The sequence below is a fragment of the Neofelis nebulosa genome, chromosome 5 (assembly GCF_028018385.1).
Source record: "Neofelis nebulosa isolate mNeoNeb1 chromosome 5, mNeoNeb1.pri, whole genome shotgun sequence".
Taxonomy (NCBI): domain Eukaryota; kingdom Metazoa; phylum Chordata; class Mammalia; order Carnivora; family Felidae; genus Neofelis; species Neofelis nebulosa.
Window position 1 is genome coordinate 15,507,117 of NC_080786.1, and position 25,436 is coordinate 15,532,552.

The 25,436-nt window shown below is 40.9% G+C and overlaps 1 protein-coding gene and 1 long non-coding RNA gene across 19 annotated transcripts in view; one reads left to right on the plus strand and one right to left on the minus strand.

Moving 5' to 3' along the window:
• NEK10 (NIMA related kinase 10) overlaps positions 1–25,436 on the plus strand; it is a 224,029-nt gene that overhangs the window by 185,208 nt on the left and 13,385 nt on the right. For 10 of the 18 annotated variants that reach the window (XM_058729688.1, XM_058729685.1, XM_058729694.1 and 7 more), the window contains 3 exons: positions 7,812–7,841; positions 9,705–9,805; positions 19,695–19,805. In XM_058729688.1, coding sequence (XP_058585671.1) covers positions 7,812–7,841; positions 9,705–9,805; positions 19,695–19,805 — 242 coding nt within the window. Of the gene's footprint in view, positions 1–7,811; positions 7,909–9,704; positions 9,806–19,694; positions 19,806–24,427; positions 24,629–25,436 lie in introns of those variants that run through there. The other 8 variants (XR_009261688.1, XM_058729686.1, XM_058729690.1 and 5 more) reach the window with 5 other exon arrangements.
• LOC131511723 (uncharacterized) lies at positions 21,823–23,608 on the minus strand. The gene is made up of 3 exons (XR_009261691.1): positions 23,398–23,608; positions 23,094–23,178; positions 21,823–21,922 (listed from the first exon to the last, which is right to left on the minus strand). It is a non-coding gene; the product is annotated as an uncharacterized LOC131511723 (long non-coding RNA).

Below are 25,436 nucleotides of genomic sequence, written 5' to 3' on the forward strand. Positions count from 1 at the left end.
ATATTAACACTCATTAACATGGATTGAATGAATGAACAAACATTTTTAGCATGTTAAATATTTTAGCTCTATTTCCCTAACTTTAGTCACTGATAGATTACCAATGCACAAATTTGGCCATATCTGAGTATCATCTGTACTACTATTTTCCTAATATATGTTTCTTTAATTTGATTCACTGTACCAAATTTAACTAAAGGAGAGTTTATACTATTGCTATAATTTATTGCTACCAGTATAGAATCACTTGCCATAAATAGATGGCAATTGTAAAAATAATGAAATATAAGCAAACGACATTATTAAATTCTAAGTAGATATTGTTGTCTGCTTATCCTGAGGTCTGCTTTCTTTGTTATGAAAGAACATTAGTTAATCTGAAAAATGGTGATGATGACATACTTGTTCCACACTGAAACTTATTCCTTGATAGAATCAATAGAAAGAAAAGAAAATTGGAAAAGTTTCATATCCAATCTACTTACTAGGTAAAATTATCCTGTACAAGTGCCTCCTGACTTAGGAGACTCAGTTCTTTAAAAATAATCATTTAGTTCTGTTGTCTATCAATCAAACAACAGGATATTTTGAATGGGGTGGAAGCATGTGGCAGGTTGTGTATAAAAAACAGACCTTTCCTCTTGAGGTAGGGAAAATGGTATCATATATTTGTGAAAATTAAACTATACCGAAACTTATTATTATGAGAAATCTATCCTTTGTCAAGTACTAGAGTACATTTTAATAATATGGATGCTGTTAGCATGGGTCAAATGTAAATTTTGGGGAGTGCCAGTCAAACCCAAATTTAAAGTGCAAATGGAATGTCAACTAAGAATATGGCCTCATTTGACTGGATTGACACTGATATTTCCCCCTCCCTTGCTCAGTTTTCCCATTTCTCAGCAGCGAACAGCCAGGCACTGAGCTGATGTATGGGAATTCTTATGCTCTGCATTCTGAATAGAAATTGTCACATCATGATTTCTGGGCTCTTAATTATGCTTTCTTACTAGATGACTGAGAAGCTATTTTTATACTTGTCTTTTGTTCATAAAGGTCAGATCTAAATTAAGTAGTCAATATTTCATCCAAATGTTCCAGAGAATATGGCTTAATATTCCAGTCCTTATTTTCAGCAACCTTCAGAAGCTTGCTTTCAAGTTAGTTATTGACATGAAGTAATTAATACTAAATTTCACAACTGCCAAAGTGATTTTGAGTACATGCCTTCTCTTATTTTATTGCATGGCAATTCTTTAGCATACAAAAAAAAGTGCTCACCAGACTTCGATCCAATTTATATAATACTAGTCTAAACCATACAATTTGGCATATAATTAGATACTTTTTTTTATATTGTTTGTTGGGATTTGGATATATTGGTTAGATTTTCCAACCAAATTGTAAGCGTCTTTAGTAAAGTTTGAATATGTCTTGAGTACTTCCTCTGAGGTCAGGCCCTTGAAAATTACCTCTTGAGTAACTGATACAGACTACCACTGTATAAACCATTGTTTGAGAGCAATGCTGTTGAGAGCAACTGCATAAATATTCTGATGATAACTTAAAGAGTGGGGAACAATGACATTTTAGTGTTAGATTTAAGATTGGGGAAGGGGTGGGAGACAACAAGTTTCTTTTACCGGTGGTGATCTGCTTCCTAGCTCTTCCTGCCAAGGGAGACACTGAGGGAGTATGGACGAGGTCCCAGGTGAATGCTTCCTGGAGATGTTGATTTTTTTCATGTTCTTTGTAGGATAAAGTCTTTCCAAAGAGATACTCAAGTCTCACAGAAGTTATTCATGGCTAGAATCCAAGACCAAGTGCAAATTGCAAATCAGCTATCCAGTGGTAGCTCACAACCCTGTCCTGGGGGTTTCTGCCCTGGGGGCAAGGCTAAGTGGAAGGGTGGGGGAAGAAAGCTACACCAGCTTTATACTAGGAATAAAGGGAGTTCAGTGTGGCGTGGATGGATTGTAGCAGTGTACAAAATAATTGATTCAATGGAGAAAGGCAAGGCTCGCAAATTCTAAACTGCTATTATTAATGTTTTTTAATGGAACTTAAAAATAGTTTCAGGGTGTTTACAATCCCCTTAAAATTATTGTCATATAATAATTTGAATATTGTGGATAGTGACAGGGGAGCCAATATTAATAAGAGGTAAGAGACTCTTTCTTTTTTTTTTTTTCAATATATGAAATTTATTGTCAAATTGGTTTCCATACAACACCCAGTGCTCATCCCAAAAGGTGCCCTCCTCAATACCCATCCCCCACCCTCCCCTCCCTCCCACCCCCATCAATCCTCAGTTTGTTCTCAGTTTTTAAGAGGGCAAGAGACTCTTTCTACTAGCTGAGCCAACCACCTTCCCTCCTGTATAGCCAAGACCTCACTCATTCTTAATTGACATTCCTCACTATGGGTTCCATAGATTATTTGGGACATTTTAGACAAGGTGTTCGTTATTTTTTTTAATGTATATAACTACTTATTGTTTTTTTACTGCATTGGGATGCAAAAGCATAATTCTGCTTGAAGTTATTCTTTAGCAAATATCCTACTTTTATTTAACCCATTATTGATGGAACCAGATGGAGAATCAAAGACCTGGTTCCAAGAACATTTGAAGAACAGGGATTTATAGAGTAGTCAAGAAAGAAAAGCTGAAATAACATTGTTAAATTGAGCATAAGACTGGTGAAATAATACTATATATTTTTGTGATTAACTTCTTGATCAGCCTATAAAGTCATACTAATATATCAATTTCTACAGGTTAATCATGAACTCTACAGGCTGTAAACTGCCTGTACCTTTATTGGTGTGAATTATTAGTTAAATATACTGGGACATTTCCCAACAATATTAGATTAGGATCAAGTGGAGTTATTAGAAAATGCTCTAGCATGATGTCAGAGAACAAGCAATGATCATTTTGCCTGTTCTTCATGACTGTGATAAATTCTTGTTTAGGTAACTGAATGGGAGTTGGGGTCCCATCTTTTCTTTCTGTGTTGTGTTGTTTTGTTTTTTTAGTTTGATTGATCAGCCTTTGCATCCATAGTGCCAAATAGACTGTATTTTTACACCACAATATTTTCTTCTTGAAAATTGCGGGTTACATCAATAGAGTTGACTTTAAAAAAAATGTTCCCTCTAGGACGAATAAAGGGAGCAAGCATGACTTGTGTGGTCGTTGTAGCATAGTGTAAGAAATAGCTAAGACAATGGAAAAAAGTCAGCCTGTGTGGACTAGACCGAATGCATATGCTGTTTTTAGGCCACAGATTGAGCCATAAAAATCTAACTTTCTATATTTTCCCAACACTGAGCTTAATTTTTTATACTGAGCCCCATTCCACATATTAGAAGACATAATACATTAGCCTAAATGCAAGTTTCAATATGTTGGTATTTCTTTGTCAGCTTAAAATCGGACAAACTGAGGATTGCTCTTCTCTCTGTTTTTCCCTGAATGGTATTTTTGGCATCATGATACTGGGGCTTTGAGACCGCCTGTGCTGGTGTCTGAGCTGATTGTTGGGTATGGTTATACTTCCATGTGGCATCCAGAGAATGTAGTGGCACAGCCCTATCTGACTTACAGTCCCCAGTCCACAGTTCCCTCTGTGGCCACGTCCCCTAGATTGGCAGCAAGTTCTCTATAGGGCAAACTCTCTCATTTTGTCAGCTTACCTTCTCGTGAGATTGGAAGGGCCAGCCCATTCTTCCCTACGTCTCTGGGCCTAGAGACTTGGGAAGTCAGCAAGACCTCTTTGCCTCTGACACCCCGGGAAGCTATCTCTCCTGCCCCAACCTGCCCCTTGCTGTGGTGCAGGGAACATCTCATGCCTAGGGCTCTCAGAGTTCCCCATGGGAACTGAGCCCCCAGCCTTACCACACTTGAATCCCCAACTTAAAGAGAGCTCCATCATCCAACTCTCGCCTCCTCCTGCCACCACCCAGACTGCCTAAAGTGAGATGGAATTTGAGTCTCTTCTGAGACTTCTTTTCTTCTGTCTTTCTGTCCTCTCTCCTCGAGAAGCTTTGACTTATTTTGAGGAGCGGGAAGGAAAGGTTGCTCAGCAACAATTCTTTTGAATCTCTCTGCCTCCTGCTTAGACTCTCGCTTTTTAAAGCCCAGAAATGTACTCTCTCTGTTCCTGGTTGCTCTAGGCCACCCCACCTTGGGCAGTGCTAGCCTCACACTCTGCTGCTTGATGACAGGAGGCTCATGAAGTCAAGAGAAAGTGTGGGAAATAATGTAGCAGTGAATTCTCCTTGTGTATTATATAGTCACTTCTAGGAACTTCAAGTTTAAAAATCCTGAGATTGTATCTTATAGTTTGAAAAAGTAACTAAAGGGATAGCAAATTTGGAAGTGAGGAAAGCTCTAATCCTCACACATGCGCAAATTACCTGAACGGAATGTGAGATGCTTATTGTAAAGGTGATTAAGCCAGAATTATTTTTTTTAATGTTTGTTTATTTAGTCATAGAAAGAGAGAGACAGAGAAGGAGAGAGAGAGAGAGGCAGAGAGAGAGGGAGACAGAGAAACCAAAGCAGGTTCCACACCATTAGCACAAAGCCCAATGTGGGGCTCAATCTCACGAACCATGAGATCATGACCTGAGCTGAAATCAAGAGTCAGACGCTTAACCCACTGAGCCACCCAGGTTCCCCTAAGCCAGAATTCTAGAGGGAAGGGATTCAAAGCAGGCCTTTACACAGCTTGTTTCTGACGGTTCAAGTGAAAGGGAGTGAACGAAGCCTGATCACCCAGAGGGTGAAAGGTGCTGAGACTTTGATGCAGCTTCCTTCCGTCCTGTGGGAAATTTCACCAGGGGAAGCGAGAGGATGTGGGGCAGGGTGGATGAGGGAGGGGGGCGACTAGGTCCAGACTGTCAAGTCTCTTCCTAATCACTTCTACCTGCTTGTGGAACCGTTGTTCTATGTTGGGAAGGATTCCATGCCCGAGACCGCTAGTCGTCATCTTCTCCCACACTTCCGTCTCACTTTCTGTGGGATGTCATTCAGTGACTGGGACCCAATCTTCAGCAGCCTCCTTGGCTCCTGTTCCCCGTGGGCAGATGGTCACCACATTGCTATTCCAAATCAGGCCTTCCGACTTCAGCTCTGGGCTTCTTCTCATGAGATCACCTTTTCTGAAACACAGTCTCCCTTATGGCTCCTTACCATCGTATGCAGTCCCTGGCTACCTCTTTAGCTGTACTCAGTACTATAGCTTTTTATCATACTGCACACTAGATAAACTGGACACCTTGCTGCTCTCCAGGTGCAGCCCTCACTTAGCTGACTCCTGTCCTTTGCTGAAACTTTCTTCTACTCAGAAGCTGCCACTGAAGTATACCTTCCGGCACACCAAATCAATATCCTGTCCTTATTGAGTGCCTACTAATTCTCCATGGTCTTCTCAAATGAAACTTTTGCATCAACTCTCAATCTCCCATCCTGTTACTCTGGGTGAACCTTTCATGAACCCTTTGTGAGTGCAATACCCTTTGTGGAACTTCTGGTGCCTTCTGCACTGCTGGCCATAGGGGTAGATTATTGAGCATTTGTAGATTTAGACTACAGTTGAGTTACTTTGTCTCATTTTACAACAGTTAAGGAAAGACGTGAGAGTAAATCTGTCTGCTATACTAAAACTTAAAAGGTTGCATTGTCTTTCAACAAAGCATTTGGTCAAACACGGAGAAGGTGATGTATGTTTTGGTCCCATTCGTGGAGCAAAAATATTCTTTGCTTCCTCAGGGAACTCCTGCCCAAAATGTTCTCTTCTCCAGTTGTTTAAAAATTCCTGACTCTTAGGGGCGCCTGGGTGGCTTGGTCGGTTGAGTGTCCGACTTCGGCTCAGGTCATGATCTCACAGTCCGTGAGTTCGAGCCCCACGTCGGGCTCTGTGCTGACAGCTCAGAGCCTGGAGCCTGTTTCAGATTCTGTGTCTCCCTCTCTCTGTGACCCTCCCCCATTCATGCTCTGTCTCTCTCTGTCTCAAAATTAAATTAAAAAAAAAGTTTAAAAAAAAAATTCCTGACTCTTAGCAGAGAGAGTTCAGACAAATAGGGGGATTTACCATATCTTGGTTAACTTGGAAGAATACAATGTAATCCATCTTTTGTTCAATTTGTAGTAATGAACAGTTTCAGGGCTTGTGCTATGAATTGTAGTTTCAGTAGACTGGATATATAGCATAAACCAAGTCTCAAAGCACCAAGAAAGGGCCCGGAATTTGACCATTATAATGTACCATGAGATTAAAAACAACAACAACAGATAGAGTCACTGCAGAGACTACAAGGACCTAATGCTTCCAGTTTATTACATGTATATGCTTTCCAAAAATACCTAATCAATTAAGTGTTCAAAGGTCTAGGTAGAACATCATGTTAAAAACAGTGACCCTTTTAAGAAGAGGAATAGTCCTTGAGGCCTGGGAAGGAGCATAAACATAAGTTTAGATCTGAGGTAACCAGAGGAAGTGTCCTATTTAGCTAAGACTAAAAATTACCTTTAGTCTAGGTGATAAGGGTGGGAAATTGAAAAGCAGTAACAGGTTAGATAAAAATACTCTTAACATATAAGGTACAATAAAATGATTAGCATTCAGTTCATATAAAGAGCATTTACAAATCAATAAGGAAAAGAAGCATGGGACACAAACAGGAAATTCACCAAAGAAGTGCAATAGTCTCACCAGCATTTAGATAACCACAAAATAAAACAAAGATTGGAGAAATTGAAAAGTTTGATAATATATAGTGTTGATTAAGGTGCAGAAAAATGGATTCTCTTCTGGTCAATGTGAAAATTGATCCAGCTACTCAAATATGTATTTGTTAAAATAAGAAACACGTATATCCAAGGGCCTAACTATTTGACTTCTGCTTATCTACCCTAAAAGACCTTTTGTACGTCTACGCAATGTACTCACACACGTTTGCTCGCTGTAACATCATTTATGATCATGAGAGACTGAAAGCAAATTAAGTTCCCTTCCAGACAGAAGTGGCTAAGTAACTATGATGTATGCTGAACATGTAGTACTATATAATAGTGGTTATAAAGAATGGGCTAGAACTGTGTGTGTTGAGAAAAAAGAATCTCCATGACAGAGTCATGAGGGGAAAAAAAATGTAGCACAGCCTTATAAGGTGTCATCATTTATTTTAAAAGAAAGAAAGAAAACATTAGGTAATACTATAGATTTTCTACAGTAGTAGCTTTCAAACTCTTTTGGGAATAAGCGAACCTCAACACGGTACACGTTTTCTATCACAACTGAGTGGACCTACTATGTTCAATGCACTCTGAAATTTTTCTCTTCTGTCCCATTTCATTCCATCTCATTCCATCCCATATATCAAAATGCTGGTCTTGACGCATTAAACTGTTTTCAGGATTCAATCACCCTTGAAAAACACTGTTCTGAAAGTACACAGTTATGTATGTTATTGGATAGAAAAGTAACTGGAAGCTGATATCAGGTACAGCTGATCCAGCTCTGGAGAGGCGCTGAGGGGTGGTGGTTCCAGGGAACCTCAAGCCTTTTATGTAATGCCTAGGTTGTTTTTATGTTCATTTTACTTGCTTTACATTGGGCATGTGTTATTCTTTATTTTTTTGGTGAAGAAATCTAAACTATTTTTAAAAGTCAAAGATTTACTGGGTTGGAGGGAGCAGAGGTCAAAAGGTCTTAAGAAAAAATTGTTAAGCTGCATTGCATAACTGAGTAGTTCAGAAGACAGGCATTCTAGCTAACTATTTCTGTTTTTGCATTTAGGGCCACAGATGAGCACATTCTTGTGGCAAGGTAGAGTCAAACCCGTGTGATATCCCACTCGAAATGTCATCACAGTCTAAGAACTCTCTGCCACGCTGTGAGATTTTAACTTGTGAAATATATCCACAGATCAATAACATAAAGTAGTCGGCACATAGTTGATCAAAAAAATCAAACCCTCCAGTTTCAGAAAATGTGAAGGCAATGTTGCCGTAACAGCCTTCTCTTGGCCACATTACATGGTCTGTAGTTTTCAGTATTGGTCTAGAAAAACAAATAGCTATGTTGTCAGAATCATTTCTATAGGAAACACCGCTGTAGAAAATAATAGGACATATGTAAACTTGGCTATCTCTGTAGGCTGGAGCAGATACCTCCAGCCTTGTGTGTTCTATTTTAGAGCTACCTTTCTGACCTGTCTTCACACTTTTACCCTAAGGGTAATTTATTAAACCTCATCTTAATAGTCAAGTAATTGATGATTTAAAGGAGTTAGACACACTGCCTAGGGGAGATAGATCCTTTCAATTTCAAACACGTAGTCAAGGTATTAAATGCAGATAAACTACAATTAGATTATTTTTTATAAGAATTTCTCAGCCAACTCAGTAAAGATGCCTGTAAACAAAGTAATATTTCTTTAAATATTCTGTTTATTTTCTTTTTTGTGTTTGTGTCTAAATATAAATTTTCACATGCTCATAATAAAATAGGTTGAATCTTTTAACGACCACATTAAATTTTCTCTGCAAATGTTTTGAAAACAATTTTATGGTAAAATATGCAAGCTTTCTCAGAAAGCATTTATATAAGACTCATTTTTCAGAATTTTAGCTATTGCTAAAGCAATGATTATATTCACATTTAATTTCATATAGGCTCAAGGTCGTATGGAGGGAAGAAAAGAGGGACTTTGGAGCTTTTCTATTAAAAGGGGTAATTGGCAAGAGTATTATTGGAGCAATCGTGCTGTGGGTCAGAGGGAGGGAGAGCAAGAGGAGGGGGAACCTGGGGAAGGTGGAGAGGATAATATATATCCACATATCTGAAGTGTCTCTTCCGTTTTTCTTTTTCTCCAATGTGGACCTGAGGGTGAGAGGGGGCAGAGGTGGCCTTCTGGCCCATCTAGAGGTTAAGGCCATTTCTTTAAAGAGTTTTAAAGTTAAGAATGGACTACTTGTGGCTATGATATATGAAGGTGGGGAAGCCACTCAGATGCAGTTTGACATGAAGCTAGCCTCAAACTGTGAAAGTGGAGTGGCAGTATGATGAGAAGTCAGGATAAGTTACCAATGTGTCTTATTTAGAGCTAGAGAAACATCCAGGTGAACATTATAATTTGTAATAATCAAGGGTTACAGTAACCTTTAAACCCTTATTACAAATTGTAAATTTGTTTGTTTGCTTGTTTCTGGGTTTTTTTTCCTCTGTAAGATTGCCTGTTCGGTGTTTGTGTTAGTAGTTTTACTAAAATTAGTTTTAAAATATGATATTAAGGGCATAATGACTTTAAAATGTAAAAGCCTGATAGTCTGTAACTGCACATATCTGAAGCCCAGCTTTTCAAAGGCCACAGTATCCAAAGCACCACTGACTCCTGGTGGCAGCCTGGTGTAATCGCAGGCAAAATTTCCAGGAGTATTTTTAATTGTTATAAAAGGTAACATTGTTATGTTACTCAGAAGTCATATAGGTAAAAGGAAGAAGTGCATACCATATTGTAAAATATAGAAGTGTTACAAGGTCTCTGAATATTATCTCATTGGTAAGATCAAGATTTTAGCTTAATTATTTTTTCAGAATTTTACCCCAAGTTCTACAAATATTTTCTACTAAATATTTTTGAAAGAGAAAACCAGGACCTTGACTAACTGCAGAATTTATCATCCACAGCATCTGCAGGGATTGCTGTGTCCCAGAGGAAAGTACGACAGATCAGTGATCCTATTCAGCAGATCTTAATTCAGCTGCACAAAATCATCTACATCACACAGGTCAGTATGCTAGCATTTTATTTCCTTTTCATCTTAAGTACAAGTTTGATGGTAATGTCGTTGAAGAACTACTTTGTGGAATTTTAAATTGGAACAAATGCTCATTTTTATTATCTCCAACTGCATATATTTGGGAACACTTTGGCTTAGCGGCACAGCTAGAGCTGGAAAGGTTGTAGGGTATAAAAAGCAAATATGGCAGTTTCCCCCCATGACTCATAACCTACTCTTTTGTCCGTGTCCCACCAAAAATGAATTTCAACACAAATGGCCCTTCATTATGGGGGTGAAAGTGGGGACAGGGCTGGGTTTTGAACAGCCTCGCTACAGGAAAGAAAAACTAGTGCCCACTGAGGAATCCTGAGGATGCTGGGTTAAAACTAGGACCTCTCAGAGGAGTCAAGATGGTGGAGAAGCAGGGGGGCCAGGATTTCCCTTATCCCTCACACACAGTAGTACTGAGGTCAGAACACTTGGAATACCCAGAAAGTCTATCTCCGGAGTGACAGAAAAAGTCTCGACAGATGGAGGGAGACAGATTGGCGGGACAGTGGTGAGTGTATGCAAATTGGGGGAGACAAAACAGTGTGGGCACAGAGGGAGGGATCCCCTTCTGTGGAGAGACAAAAGGAAGAGAAAGAGAAGCTGTGGATTGCAGTTTTGTGTTAGGGCAAGAGAAAAAGCACTCTGGACCACGGACTGGAGAATGAGAAATAGGGAGAGTGCCAGTGTCTACTTTGCAAACAGCCTTAGGAGCTGAAGATCAGAGTTTTCAAAAGTGCATGACTTTCTCCGGACTGAAGCCGCTAAGTGTGTGTGTGCATGGAGGGGATGGGGAGCCAGCCCTGGGTCGAGGTAGTGATCTCAGGAGTGCGGTGGGAGAAAACGGTCCCCTCCCTGAGTACTGTGAGAAGAGGGTATACTGCCCCCCCAAGAACAAAAGACCCTGCAGGTGCCAGCCAAAGGCCCTTTATCAGCAGGGCTGATTGGCATTTCCCCAGAACCAGGTCTGCGTGGTGTGAGATCCTTTAAGACATTGGGTTTTGAATCCCTTCTGAGCGCCTAGGGGGTGCGGGAGACTGTGGAGCAGGGCAAGCTGACTGCCCCCCACTACTCTGTGAGGGCTGCCTGAGCAGCATGGTTTGAGATGCCCAGTGGGGAGGAGAGATTGGGTGTCACCATTTTCTCCCCAACACCGACACGGGGGGCTTCAGGGCACGACGCAGCGGGTCCAGTGGAGGCTAGACCCCCTTACACCAAACCCCGCCTGTCCGTGCCTGGTAACTGCATATCTACTGGAGTGAGACTGACACTGGGCAAGCCAGACAGCCTCGCCTCCAGACCCGCACAGCCACCGGTTCCAGACACCAACAGACAAGTGTCCTGCCATTTTGTATGTTAGTCCGTTGCTCTTTTTTTCCCTCTCTCTCTCTTTTCTTTCCTTCTCTGTTCTCTTCTTCTTCTTTCTACCCTCTTCTTTTTTTTCTTTGGAATAAGGCTCATAGTTTCTGATTTGGTTTTTGGTCAATTCTTCTTGTGTGTGTGTATACGTATATACACAAAGTTACCAAAGTTAACCAAGGTCTTAATGTTAATAAGAAAAGAAATTTTTGTAGATGAAGTGTAGGCATATGGATGAGAAAGTAGCATTTTGGAGTCTAAGATTGCATGTCTTATGCAGTTCATTTGTTCATTCATTCATTCATTCATTTGACATATAATTATTAGGTGCCTACTATCAGATGCCACTGTTCTATGCATTTGTGACGTATCAATGAGCAAAACATATAAACATTTACTCAGTCTAAGATCCAGAGAGCCAATCTTATGACTCTTTCACTTGCCAATCGTAGCGATTCCAATTATATGTTCGAGGACTAAAGAGAAATGCCACCAGGTCGGTGGACCGAATGGGCCCACTGTAAGTCACACTGGGCTAATACACTTACTCTCTCCCCAAAAACCAAACAAACAAAACAAGCCAACAAGCCAACAAACAAAAATCCATGCTGATTGGTGTATGACGGTGGCGTTATGATAATAAATGGCTGTAGGTCTCTTTGGGCCTCAGACTTGGAGGAAAATGTATAGTGTATACTTATATCAGTGTTTCTGGGCCCTTCCTAAAGGAGTCCCAGCTATTCCCCCCTAATCAAGGGCTTTGGGTCTTTAAATTGACCTACGTCTAGAAATTGCATGAGAGGCTGTGACTGTCCACTGTGGCGACGGCAAACCAGGTCAGATTTTTGTCTACCAGACCCGGAGTTTCTTTTCTGTTATTTGGATTAAAGAATACTCCAGTATTCTGAGCCACGACCAAAGACCACTGGAGTCAAAGCACTCTAATTAACAGTGCATTCCTCCCACCCTTTCTGGTAAATGCTTCTAACTGTCACTGGTGGGTAAATGGCGTCCCTTGGCCTCTGCTTCTTTGGGATCACATCATCCCCGTTGGGATCCTATATTTTCAGTGTTGTACCTGGCCTACAAAGGAAAGCAGCCGTAGAGATTTTTAAGGATGCTGGTGCTCCCGTCTCTAATGTACTTCTCCATACCTTAGTGACAAGAGTGGCTTCTGAGTATTTTTGCTGAACATAATTGCGGAGTGAGTGTGCAGGTCACACATGGTAAATGGCAGGTCCCCAAGCCTTTGGACTCCCTCCTCCACATGTCAGGGTAGCTCTGGCATTTTACCCCCATTAAACGAAGGTCACCATTGAGTTGGAGTTGTATAGCATGCCAACCAAGTAAGCAGTTACCTTCAGCTGCAGGAACTAATACATTAAATCTGGACTCTCTAGCAAGAGCACCCATATGAACGAATTCAGCCTGATTTAGTGTCGTGTTTCACCCTTCTGGGCCTAAAACCCTTTGAATCTACTACACATGTTCCCTGCATTGCTGCTGGTACAAAGTAGCAAAGTCTTGCAATTCTGACAGGTAAGCTATTTCCTTCTGGGTCATAGTGTGCACCAGTTCCCCTGCATCATGTCGAGATATGACCCACGTGATGGACTTGACCCTCGTTGTGGGTCTTAGGAGGAATAAGCATTCCTTTTTCAGATCTCACTCCTCATCTATCCCAGATGAGGTTAGTGTAGAGTTTTCAAGCAAAAGAAGGCTGGTCTCCTCAGACACAGAGTGACAAGCTACTTCCGCTGGCAATAATGACTCAGAGTGACAGGACTGTCCGTTTTATCTGGATCCAACAAAGTGTCCCTATTTCAAGCTTTAGAATCCTATTCTTTTTTCTAACTTTCACATGAAAAACTCGGCAAAGTAGGCATTCAACTGACGTTGCAATTTAGCAACCTGCCCAATTAAATTTGTATTTGATAATCAGCCGTATCTGTGCTTTGGTAGCAAGAAAATCACAGGCTCTTTTAGGGCTATCATGGAATCTCTCTGGGGCTCAGACTATGATGTGAGCCAAGAGTTCAAGGACCCAAGCTTGTCATTTTTTTTCCTAAGTGTTCTGATGCACTTTGAAGAATCCATCCCACAACACAGTCCTTGTGGTCTTCCTACTTCATAGTGCAGCAGCCACTCAAGCTTCCAGGGCACTTCCTTCAGTTGGCTCTTTATCATGGTGATACTTGATCAGTTGTGATGCCACTGCATGTCATGGGCTATGAGCGTCCCGTGTCCTGTGGCAAAATTCAGCACTGGGCTCGGTTCCAAGGGCACAATCAAACCAAGTCCCAATTCCCATCTGTATGGGTCCTTCTTCTGGGACCTTGCTGGAGCCTAATCTGTTATCAGTGAGGGTCCAGTTAGGAGACAGAAACCACACAGTAATTTCAACAGGGAAGATTTAATATAAAGAATTACTAAAAAATTATTAATAGTAACAGTATTATTTAAGAAGGAGGAGAAGAGAATATCTAAAGAACATAGCAAGAGCAGATATGGAAATCACTATTTATAGGGCTGAGGCAGAGCATCCAAGAAAGGAAGAAAAGAGAAGAGGACACTCCCATCCTGGGCTCAGGTCCAGACCTCATCGGAAAGATCAGAGAAATCCACTGAGATGCTGTGCTAGAGAAATTTGCAGGAAGCCTTCCCCTGGGGGGTTAGGGCAAGTAATCCATGCTGAGCTGTCATGCTGTGGAACTTGCTGGAAATCAGCACATGTGGCTTGGGCTGGGAAATACCCTCTTTGGGACCAGAGGAGGCTTCCCACTGGTAGGTGCTGCTCCATGGAACATTCTGGGAAGCTGCCTATAGGATTGGTGCCAGTGAAACTGTCTAGGGGTAAGCACCACTCTGGTTTCCCCTTGGCTGCTGACCACTCAGTGCTGCAGGACTGAGGCAAGGCAGGAGCATCACTGGGACCAGAAAGTCAAGCACCGTTCTCCTCCAGCATCCCTCCAGTGCTCTCTCTCTACAGACAGAGCCCAACATCCTGGCAAGGGAGAAATTCCAGTGTCACATGCAGGGCACCAAAGGGTGAATTTGGAGCCGAGAGGCAACAAGTAGGCAACTGTCACACTTGGGCTGGGGGACTAGGCAAGGGACTCCCTTCTGTGGCACCTACCCACCTCTGAGTTCTCACTGCTTCCCCTTTGGCTTCTCCCTAGCCTGGCTCTTACCTGTCACGTTTTCCCCCAAATCTGCTATTCCTTCCAATCACTCTTAGGGCTAGCCTTTTGAGACTCAAGAGTCTGAAATTGATTACTTTTTTCCTCCATTTTCTGCTGTCAACCTTTCCCTTAGGCAATCCCACCGAACTGTCTACCTGATTAAATGAAAGAGGGTGAAGGGGTACAAGGAAGTATGAGGGGGAGGTAGAAAATTGGTTAATAAATCAAAACATAATCTGCCATATCTCTATTGAGTAAAGATATTATATTCAAAAATGCATTTCCATTTAAATGCTGATGTAGAAATATGGGGAAGCATTCTTTAGCGTTAAGGAAATAGCTTTAAATAGCTTATTGGTTACCTCAATGCTTAACTACTAAATTGAGAGAAAGTATACTTTGAAATTTAAATATAGTTTCCATATGCCTGTCTTGCTAATTTTTATATAATAAAAAAACTTTTTGATGGATGTGTTCCATTTCTTTGTTGGATTTCAAAGTAATGTTAAAGCAAGAATGAAATGATTATAAATATCTTATTATTATGCTCTCACACTTCAGCATAACAAATGATTTCAAATTTTTTGGCAAGCTGGCATTCCTTGCTACAAGTTCAGATGTAACCATTGTGGTTTTTAAAATGTATTTCCAGAATATTTGAAAGTTTATGACATTGCAAATAGGAAGGAATGTTTCCCTTTTGGGGAACTTTAAATTATCATGCTAGCCCAAGACAATGCCTTTCAAATGAAGGAGATAAAAACAAGTCTGAACATGATACCTTCCTATTTGCTACAGGTGGAAGGCCAAGATCAGTCTTCTCTGTCTGCTAATTCCAAAGGAAATCTGCTGAAAGTAAATCTGAATCAACAAACGAGCACACAAACAAACAAACAACTCTTCTTGTCCCCATGTTTATTTCCTAGTCAGACTCCTTGGTGGGCTTACGCCTGTGGTACCTGCCCTGAATTGCAGGACCTCACCCTTCCCGACAACCGGCAGATAAGCTTACAGGGGACACTCTGGGCTGATGGTGGCCTTTCCTATCCAGTTTCCATGGAGACAGATCTTGGAAATCATCTAAAAGCAACTATTGTAAAAGGCAGGATGTTAAAATCCTTACGCTGCCTTCACTGATTTGACATCTGCTTTTATCAAAACTGAGATGGTAATCTTAAGACAGCCAGCTGAGAATAAAATCAGTGGCTCATTTCCATTGCTGGAAACCAAAACCCATCTCCGGGCACATACGGTGACCAAGGTACATACGTTACCTTTTAATACGAGTCTTTGTGTGTTGTTGCTTAGCTGAGACCTACGCAGCCAACTTATGCTTTGGATTTAATTCTGTACTCAGAATCCGATGACTTGGTTAAAGAAATGCTTTGAAAATCAGCACATAGCAACTTTTAAAAACCAAACATCTGTCTCCTAGAGCACAGACGGGCAGTTAGGTGGACCAGCTTCAGACTGCCATCTTAACAACCACAATTGTTGCTGATAGAACAAAAACTGTGGCTGGGAACAGCTGTCCCTCGGATGAAGTTATACTCTGGCTGTCATCAGTGAAACAAACTGCTCTTTTCAGCCATAGTCATAGATGGAATTGGAACCCTCCTTACTGTCTCTTATCTGGGTCTCCTGGTTCCTAATGGCAAGGGGGATAGATTACACCGGATTTAGGGTAAAGCCATGCATCCAAGTGGACTCGTGTTTTCAGGGTTTGCAGATTCTAAGAGAAAGCTTACATTTTGTGCCTTTATTTTGATAATGATCTTTGAATTTTTGTTAGCATTTAGGGAAATCTCCTTTTAGGTGGTAATATATCAAAATAATTTGTTTTTACAGAAAAGATATTATTTAAGTCACTTCAAATGGGACACTCTCCATTATTGCTGGTGTGCACTAGGTATTCTTAGAGACACTAGAGAATGTATCTTTAAGAAGTATCCCTACATCATGCAAGTTCAAGACTCTGGTATAGAACATAGAGATCAGATTTCATCTTTTCTGTTGTTACTTTGGGATGGTAAAAACGAAAAATAAGCTTTTAGATGTGTGGTGTTGAGAGACTCATCTTTTCTAGAATCAGTTTCTCCATCAGTAAGATTCGGGTAGCTTCTGGGACTATTGCAATGAAGGAAATAATGTATGTGGAGTGTTTGTAAAGTGTTACACTGTAGAAATACCAGTGGTGGTGTGTGTGCTCTGGGATAAGGGTTGTGTTAAAAGAGGCACCAACTCAGTCGTTATGCATGTTACATAATGTCTTGAAGCTCTGATTTCCTTACTTGTAACACAGTAGCTGCCTTACAAGTTTATTGTGGGGAGAAAAGGGACATAATGCACACAAAAGAGTAATCATAGTAACTGACACATAGGAATCATAGGTGTTAATATTCTATTCTTAGTATTATAGTTCTTGTATATAGTATAGTATACTTACTTCTTCAGCAATTGAACTATGTATCAGTCTGCACAAAATTTTAAATTCTTCCATGAAAATTTTAAAGATGGGGTGCTGGCTATCGTGATAATTATTCCAATAAGTAAAATAGCTTTCTAATACTGTCTCGTGTATGAATCTTAAGTCGACTGTTAACTTATTCAAGAAAGCTTTTATGAGAATTAATTCAAGCAATCAGGAGCAATAAAAGCAATTCTGAGTTAATTAGAGGCTTATCAAGTTAAATGAATAGCAAGGATTTTAAGACTATTTGAATTAGCAATCCGGTAGTGACAGCTGCCAGTGCTGGGGTTAGTCTCTTTCAAAGGAACCTGTGGACCCACTGGTACTTCACACCTTCAAAAGTCCGCTGTGCAGTTAGGTGGATCACAAAAGGCTTGCTGCCGCTCTTTGGCAATCGGAATCGTGCAAGGCAACAACTAGACGGTCCTGGGCCAACACTGCCCTCTGGTGTTTGATTTAAGGAAGTGGCAACTTCCCGTGGGTAAGGGTAGGGAATTCTCAAAACCAAAAAGGTATCTCCAGGCACTTCTCCCATCCACTCCTCTCTACCCAATCCCCTTGCTAGAAAAGTGTGCACAGGACCCTTCCCTTCTTTGTCTGGTCCCACTCTTAAGTTAAATTCATTACTTTTGCTAATCTGTCATGCACACATGTATCACTTATACTCATTTTCCTTCTCATCTGTCTTCCAACCATTTGCTTATTAATGCCAAGAAATCTCTCTCTCTCTCCCTCTCCCTCCCTCCCTCCCTCTCCCTCACCCTCTCCCTCTCTTTCTCTCCCTCTCTCTCTGTCCACATTTATTTCCCTTTTCATTCCATGTACAAGGACAATAATTATGACCATTTGCTGGGGATAAGGAGAGTGATTCAATTACATCTGGAGCAAGGCACAAGAATGCTCTAGTTCTGAAATAAAAAGAGCTCATTACAGATTCAATGCTGTCAACTTACAGAACCTTCCAGAGTATACTAAAGGACTGCAGATCCTCCAGCAGAATCTTGGTTCCTCTGTAACTAAGCCTGCTTTGACTCAAGTAAAATCCAAGGGTTGACTAGAATTACAGATGGTACTATTAAAACATTTTTCAATTACATTGTTTTTCTGTTTATGGCATTACAGCGCTTCATAATGGGTCCCACATTCTGTTGTGTCTGGGCTGATGAACAGTTTTTCTCTGGGTATGAGAAGCCGTTGTGAGCCCCCATTGACCCCATTCATTGCTCTATTACCTTTTATACATTCCCCTGCTTCATGTAACTTGAACGAATGGACATTCCTTGTAGCCAGGATGTGGTAAATTACACTACACTAACAGATACACCCGAAATCTCTTTGCTTGGCACAGCAGTGGTTTATTTCTCACTGAGCTAAATTTGGGCGGGTCAGGTGGCCCTCCTCCGTCTTGTGGCTGTGCCATCTGGAACGGATGGGCGCCAAGCTCCTTGCCCAGGGCAGACAGGGATGGAGGAGAAGGATGCCGTCTTTGAATTGCCACATCCTCGGAGTGACACATATCATTTTTAGTGGCCAAAGGGGTCACATGGCACCAAACCTAAACAGTAAGAGAGTATAGAAAAATGGAATGGGGGGCAAATAACTGCCACTACCACATTTGTCTCCTTTTGGTCTGAACCTTTAATTCTATTCTTGTATTTTTGTCGGCTGGATTTGTTTTATTTTGTTTTCAATCTTGAGAGCGCCTACTACTACATCTTCCTTCCCACTTAGCCATCTCTTTTCTTAATGATCCTTTTTCCTCTCCTTCCAAATCCTCTCCATATTTTAAACAAACCAAATGTTATTTCCACTCTGAGACTACTTATCATTCTGACCCTATTTCTTTGCTCTATTATCCTTCTTCCAAACTTTACTTCAACCCTCTGTGCTTCTCAGGATCTTTGGTTTCCTTGTGTAAATTCAACCTGCAGATCTCTACAAAATCAATGTTTTGAAATCTCTAATTTCATCCAATTGCCATATTTTCAGAGATTTCAAAGTGACTTGCTACTAAGTCATTAAATCCAACTCATCCTGGCACAGCCCTAATGTATACTAATTCATCCTTTTCTTCTTGACAAGATTGGTCCCTACAGTCTGATCTCTATGTGAACGTCAGGAGCGCTCACAGACAGGCATCTGACTTCGTAGTGCAGATATGTGCTTCCTGTTCCAAAGTGTCAGATCCTTCAGGAGCGCCTGTGTGGCTCAGTCGGTTGAGCATCCGACTCTTTATGTCAGCTCAGGTCAGGATCCCAGGGTCATGGGATCAAGCCCTGCGATGGGCTCCGTGCTGAGGGTTGAGCGTGGAGTTCTGCTTAGGATTCTCTTTTTCTCTCCCTCTGCCCCTCTCCCCAGCTCGTGCTCACTCTCTCTCTAAACAAACAAACAAAAACAAAAACAAAACACAAAGAAAACATAAAACACAAAGCGTCAGATCCTTTAGGACCTTGGTCAGGGTGTTTAGCACAATTCTGGGCATGACATAGCACGTAAACATGTGATAGAATGCATCCTTCCTCGTGAAGTCTGTTCTTTGCAAAAATTCAATTTATATGTGCAATTTAGTTTTTATATGAAAAATAATACCGATAAAATGAAGGAACAGTAGTATAAATGGAAGCAGCCTTTTGAAAGAGAGAGGAGTAATATATTCCTTCTGGATTGTGGAGTGAAAAATTATCACACCTAGTCATGATATTTGGAGTAAAATTTATATTCTTATTTAGTCCTGTTGAATTCGTATTGTTACACTGACCCTCAGTAAATGCTTCCAGGAGTCGTCTGTACAGTGTTACCAATTTGCTTACAGTAATTGTTTTCTCATTTTATGCAGCTTCCTCCAGCTTTGCACCACAATTTGAAAAGAAGGGTTATAGAGAGATTCAAGAAATCCCTCTTCAGCCAGCAGAGTAACCCTTGCAATTTGAAATCTGAAATTAAAAAGGTACCGTATTCTACATATAGGAATTCTTCTTTGGCTAACAAAAACACATCAGAAGAGTTAAATTTTTATACCTTCTCTGCTTTGTACTTTTTAAAGTCTATCTTCTATTAAAGGATACTTAGCGTTATTTGTTTTGGTCCTTCCAAGCTGTATAAAAAAGACACCATAAACCGGGGAGCTTATAAACAGCAGAGACTGCTCTCAGTTCTGGAAACTGACTGTCCAATATCAAGGTGCCAGCACGGTCATGTTTGGAACAAGCCCTCTTCCCAGTTGCAGACTTTTGACTTCTCCTATCCTCACGTGGCAATTGAGGCAAGGAAACTCTCTGGGGCCTCTTTATAAGGGCACTTTTTTATAAAAGCACTTCCATGAGGGCTCTGTCTTCGTGACCGAATTACCTCACAATGAGTCAATACCATCACTTTGGGGGTTAGGTTTCAACATACAAATTTGAGGGGACACGAACATTCAGACCACAGCACTGCTTATGATACTAAATCAAGGTTATCTTTGCCTCTAATTTTCTCACCCTTATTTCTGTGGCCATCATCTCAGAAGACGAATAGAAAATTGCTTCAGTATGATTACATGTTTTCCAAAGAATAAATGTTATTAAACATCTTCAATTAAAAATATACTTTAGCCTTTTTAAAAAGAATTCTGTTCTTTAAGAGAATGTAATATTTTATTAGAACATTCTCTAGGAAGCCCCTTAATTGAGCTGTACCACCCAAACAAGTCATTTAACTGGGTGAAGCTGTGATTTTTATCACCTAGGAGGGTGGAAAGAACCACTGGTGACCCCCGACCACCATGGGGAGGAGGGACACTGACCACCTGCTCCTGCACAGTTGAAAACCCACATATAACTTGTGACTTCCCCAAACCTTCATTACTAATAGCCCACTGTTGAAAGACTTGCCGATAGCATAAATAGTGGATTAAAACACATTTTGTAAGTTATATATTATATACTGTATTCTTACAATAAAGTAAGCTAGAAATAAAATCATAAGGAGGAGAAAATACATTTACAGCACTGCACTGTGAGAAATCCACATATTTGGACCCATGTAGTTCAAACCCATGTTGTTGAAGAGCCAACTATATTTCTAAGTTTTTCCCATCTTCGACATTCTACAATCTCCTAGACCTTGGGTGTTAGTAAATGTTTCTAATTATACCCACGAATATTAAATCACAAAAAGGTTAAATCAACCGGATGGAAAGAAAATTGTCTATCTCTGATTAGCACGACTGGAGAAGAGGAAATCCCTCTGTCCTGGTCGGTAGCCATTTCGATATAGCCCTTGGAGCTGGTCACAAGCTTCCCTTTTCCTGTCCCCGAAAGACCCCAGGCCCTAGCGGTTTGGGCCCGTTCCAATTTTATACGTACATTTGTAAAGTTTTACCTACACTTAAACTTTGAAACCATCATGCCGCCAATGCTCTTTTTCTTTAGAGTTTCTTTTTCCTTTAATGGATCCAATCTTAAGCATAAATGTACTCCTTATTCAGGCAGTATGATGGGCCCTTTGATACGAAATGCAAACAGTATGTGTTTGCTCTGTTACGTTTTACATCAGCGGCGTCCGCCGACACACAAACAGGAGATGGAAAAACAGACACGGCAGCAGGTAAACAGAACATAAACCCTACCTCATCAGAGATCAAGAGCGCAATTTCTTTCATGGGCTGTGTTGGCAAATGAGGCCAAGAAACAAAGCTCAAGTAGATCAAACAGAAGTGGATGAGACTGTGGATATTTATTTTTATGATATTTACATATTGCATCACGAATACCAATAAATGTATTTTAGGAAGACAGAGCCTCAAGTCTCCCATGAAAACATTACATGTTGCTAGGTTTTCATATTCTTATTAAAATGATATGCAGAATAATCCACTTTGTATACAAATTTAGTTTAACAGAAATCCCAGCTTTAAGAGATCAAAGTGCCTGCATCACAGCTTGCAGGAAGGTTCCCTCCCCTCCCCCACCCCCCCCCATTGTTGAGATTTTCCACCAGTGCATGTCCTTCCTTAAAGCAGAGTATTCTCTCTTCCGTCACTTAGATTTTTGGTTTGCATCCCTTTCTTGCTGGCTTTCTTTTCTGTCCAGACAGAAAAAAGATGCTCTTTTGTTAAACCGACCCCACCACCTTGTAGGCCTTCCTCTGTACAGTGGAGGCTTCTCTCAGAGCACTTAACCTTCTGCCCTTGGTCTGGGGAATAAAAAGGGATTAATGGGGGTGGTCAAGGGCATTCAGGGAGCCCAGGGTGGCAGGGGCAGGGGGGAAGGGGGGGACGGAACTCAAAGACTTATCCCTTTTCTCAACTTTGTTTAGAGGCACATTTCTCCGGTGAGGAATGCCATAGTCCCCTCTGACACTACAAGCTTGTGGTGGTCCATTCCATCACGGCGTATGCGCTCCTGATCATGGAGGCAGGCCTCCTCTCCTGTGCACTAAACAAATCTGCCTGGAATATTAATACACCTCCTATTCTCCACCACTGAACTGAGAGGACAGCTCCTCCATAAAAATCTCCCTCACTTTTCCCTGTACAGAATCAATCTCCCTTTTCTCTGTGCTTTTTTAGTTTACTCACATTGTTGTGTTTAAAGAGCTTTTTATCTGGCTTACATTTCTGTCTCTCCCAAAGGCAGTGAGTGTGTCGTATCCATCTTTGATTGCCCGTGGTCTTGCACAGTGCCTGGCACATGATGGGGCTTAATGTATGATCGTTGAATAGAGAGTATATTCTATATTGATAAGTATGTTGTGTATAATATAGTCTATTTATTGATATATATAATATATGATATATGCTGATATATTTAATATTTATATTTTTATATGGATATAAAAAGAAGCCCTCCTGCCCTCCTCTAAACACAAATGAGAAAACTTTGTGACCTCTGTTTTTCACCCTTTCTGGTATAATCTTTTGTTAGTGACAATTTTTGTTCGGACATGGATTTTTCATCCCCTATGTGATCTCGGTAGAGTGGCCAATTGGCCTTTGACTACTAACAGAGTCACCTACATCGGGGCCATGGAAGAAGCAAGCAGTGATAGCATATAAAATGCATTTGATTTCCACTTTCCCCTCTGAAATCTGTCCTGAAATCCAGGGCCTCTACGTCTCCAGTTTGAGGAACAGTTATGGGATGATTGTGCCTGCCTTCTGATTAATGGCCTAAGACCCACCAGGATATATAGAAGAGTGAAGAAGTGGGAAAAGCCCTTTTCTAAGAAACTAAGCTCTTTATTTATGACTTACTTCAGCGGATCTTCAGTCCGGTCTTCTCAATCTTGGCTAAAATTGTAGGAGAATACAGCATGTGATTGTATAGAGTTTGGGGAAACTAGGATTTTCAGCATGGGAGAAAGGAGAAATAGAAACAAGATAGAATATATTAATTCAATATACATTTATATTGATAATATCTACATATTATCAATATAATATATAGATAATATTTATATATTATCCAGTTAATAATATAGAATTGGAAATACCAATATGAATAAGTATGAATTCATGATAAATCTTTTCTTTTAAAAATATCCATATTTCGGGGCACCTGGGTGGCTCAGTCGGTCAAGCATCTGACTCCGGCTCAGGTCAGGGTCTTGTGGTTTGTGGGTTCGAGCCCCACATCGTCAGGCTCTGTGCTGACAGCTCAGAGCCTGGAGCCTGCTTCGGATCCTGGGTCTCCTCCTCTCTCTGCCCCTCCTTTGCGCATGTTGTCTCTCTCTGTCAATAATAAATAAACATTTAAAAAAATTAATAAATAAATAAATATATACATATTTCCACTAAATTGTCTAGAAACTAAGCAAGCAGCGGAGAGCTCCCTGAGCACCCATGGCTCCTAGGAGATAGAGTGATTGCAGGGCTAGAACAGGAGCTGAATGAGATTAGAATGGAATGTCTTGACATAATAGAATGCATAGTGAGGATGCCATCAAGGATTACTGGGGATGTGTCAAAAGGACTCAGGAGCCAACTTAAAGAGGCTCCCGCTGGCTGTCTAGTGGATAATTAGAGCATCAGTAAGGATAATCACTGCAATGGATGGAAAGCCTTAAGTAAAGTTTCAATCTAAGAGTTCATGATAGTAAAATAAGAAATCCCTCATTGGTTACCTTTGGAGGATGCTAAGTAACCAACTCATTGTTTTGAAAATTATTTGCAAAAGGAAAGAATCAAACATTTATTCATTTATTCTGCGGTTCCCTTATGAATTCTTTCCCAGGGTAATTAAATTGATCAGGGGGAAGTTTCTCATTATACTAGTACTCCAGCTAATAACCACTAAAGGAATAAAAAATATTGTCATTTTGCAGCCTGTAATGAAATAATGGACCTAGACATGATGACCAGTGGTTGCTAATGTCACAGAAAGAGGGGCCACCAGGCATACGCCTCCCGATGGCTGTGTATTTGCTAAAAACCTGGATCTGCATCTGAGGAAGCCGGTATATTGGAAGTGGGCAAACCGTGGTCCTCAGGCCAATCTGGTGTATTGCCTGTTTTTGGACATAAACTTTTATTGGAACACAACCAATGCATTCACTTACATATTGTCTATGGTTGCATTCACCTTGTAGGCACAGTAGCTGTGACAGAGACTGCAAGACCTGTAAATCTGTAAATATTTCCTACCTGATCTTTGCCAAAGAAGTTTGCCAATCCCTGCTCTACATCCAGATACTACAAACGGGTAGCAAATACATGGGACAAGAGAACATGTTAAAAGACACCATGGGGATAATCAGCAAAATCCAGACTGGGGGATTCTACAAAAAAAAAAAAAAAAAAAAAAAAAAAAAAGAAGCTCTTTTTCTTAAATAAATAAACTGCAAGGAGAGGAGAACACATTTCTTTGGTTCCGAATCTGTACTTCACCTCAGATCAGCAAGGTCAAGCTTACCTTATTCAGTAGCTGGCAGCCTCTTTAACTCCTAACTCCAGGTTTCCGGCTCTTTTCCAATTAGCAGGTTGCCCCTCTCTTCATGCTTTAATTAATGGCTTCTTATGCACATAATAATTACCTTATTTTTGCGTAGCCCCTGTCAGGGCCCCATGGAGGCATCATAAATCAGCAGCGCCCAACACCGACCTGTTTGGACCAAGTGGAGAAGCGTCTACGGCAGGGTTCTCCCGCCCAGCAGGGCCGGGCCCCGTTCATCTTCTCCCTCAGTCCCACCTTCAGGTCCTGGGAGGACGAGCTCCTGGTTGTAAATAGCATGGGATGGTGATTTTCCAGCCTTTTTTTTTTAGTTTTGGAATTCTTTGTCAGAAACACAGTCTTTGTTGGAAACGTAAACAGCAAGGCCGCTTCTGGGGGAAGTAGGGGCGAGGGTGGCAAAGTGACCACCCGTGAGAAGATACAGGTGCATCCGCGAGAGAGTGCTGAAGTGTAAGAGAATAGTGAGCACAGATACTGGACGTGTCTGTTAACAGAGTGGCCTGTAAGAGCCTAACAAAAAAGACAGGAGCTGTAGGTTAGAAAAGATGAAAAAGAAGACAGTATGTTCCGTCTTAACATGTTACAATTCAGTCAAAGAGGACAGGGAAATCTGAAGGGAGAAAGATCAGAGAGGGCTGGTGAGTGAC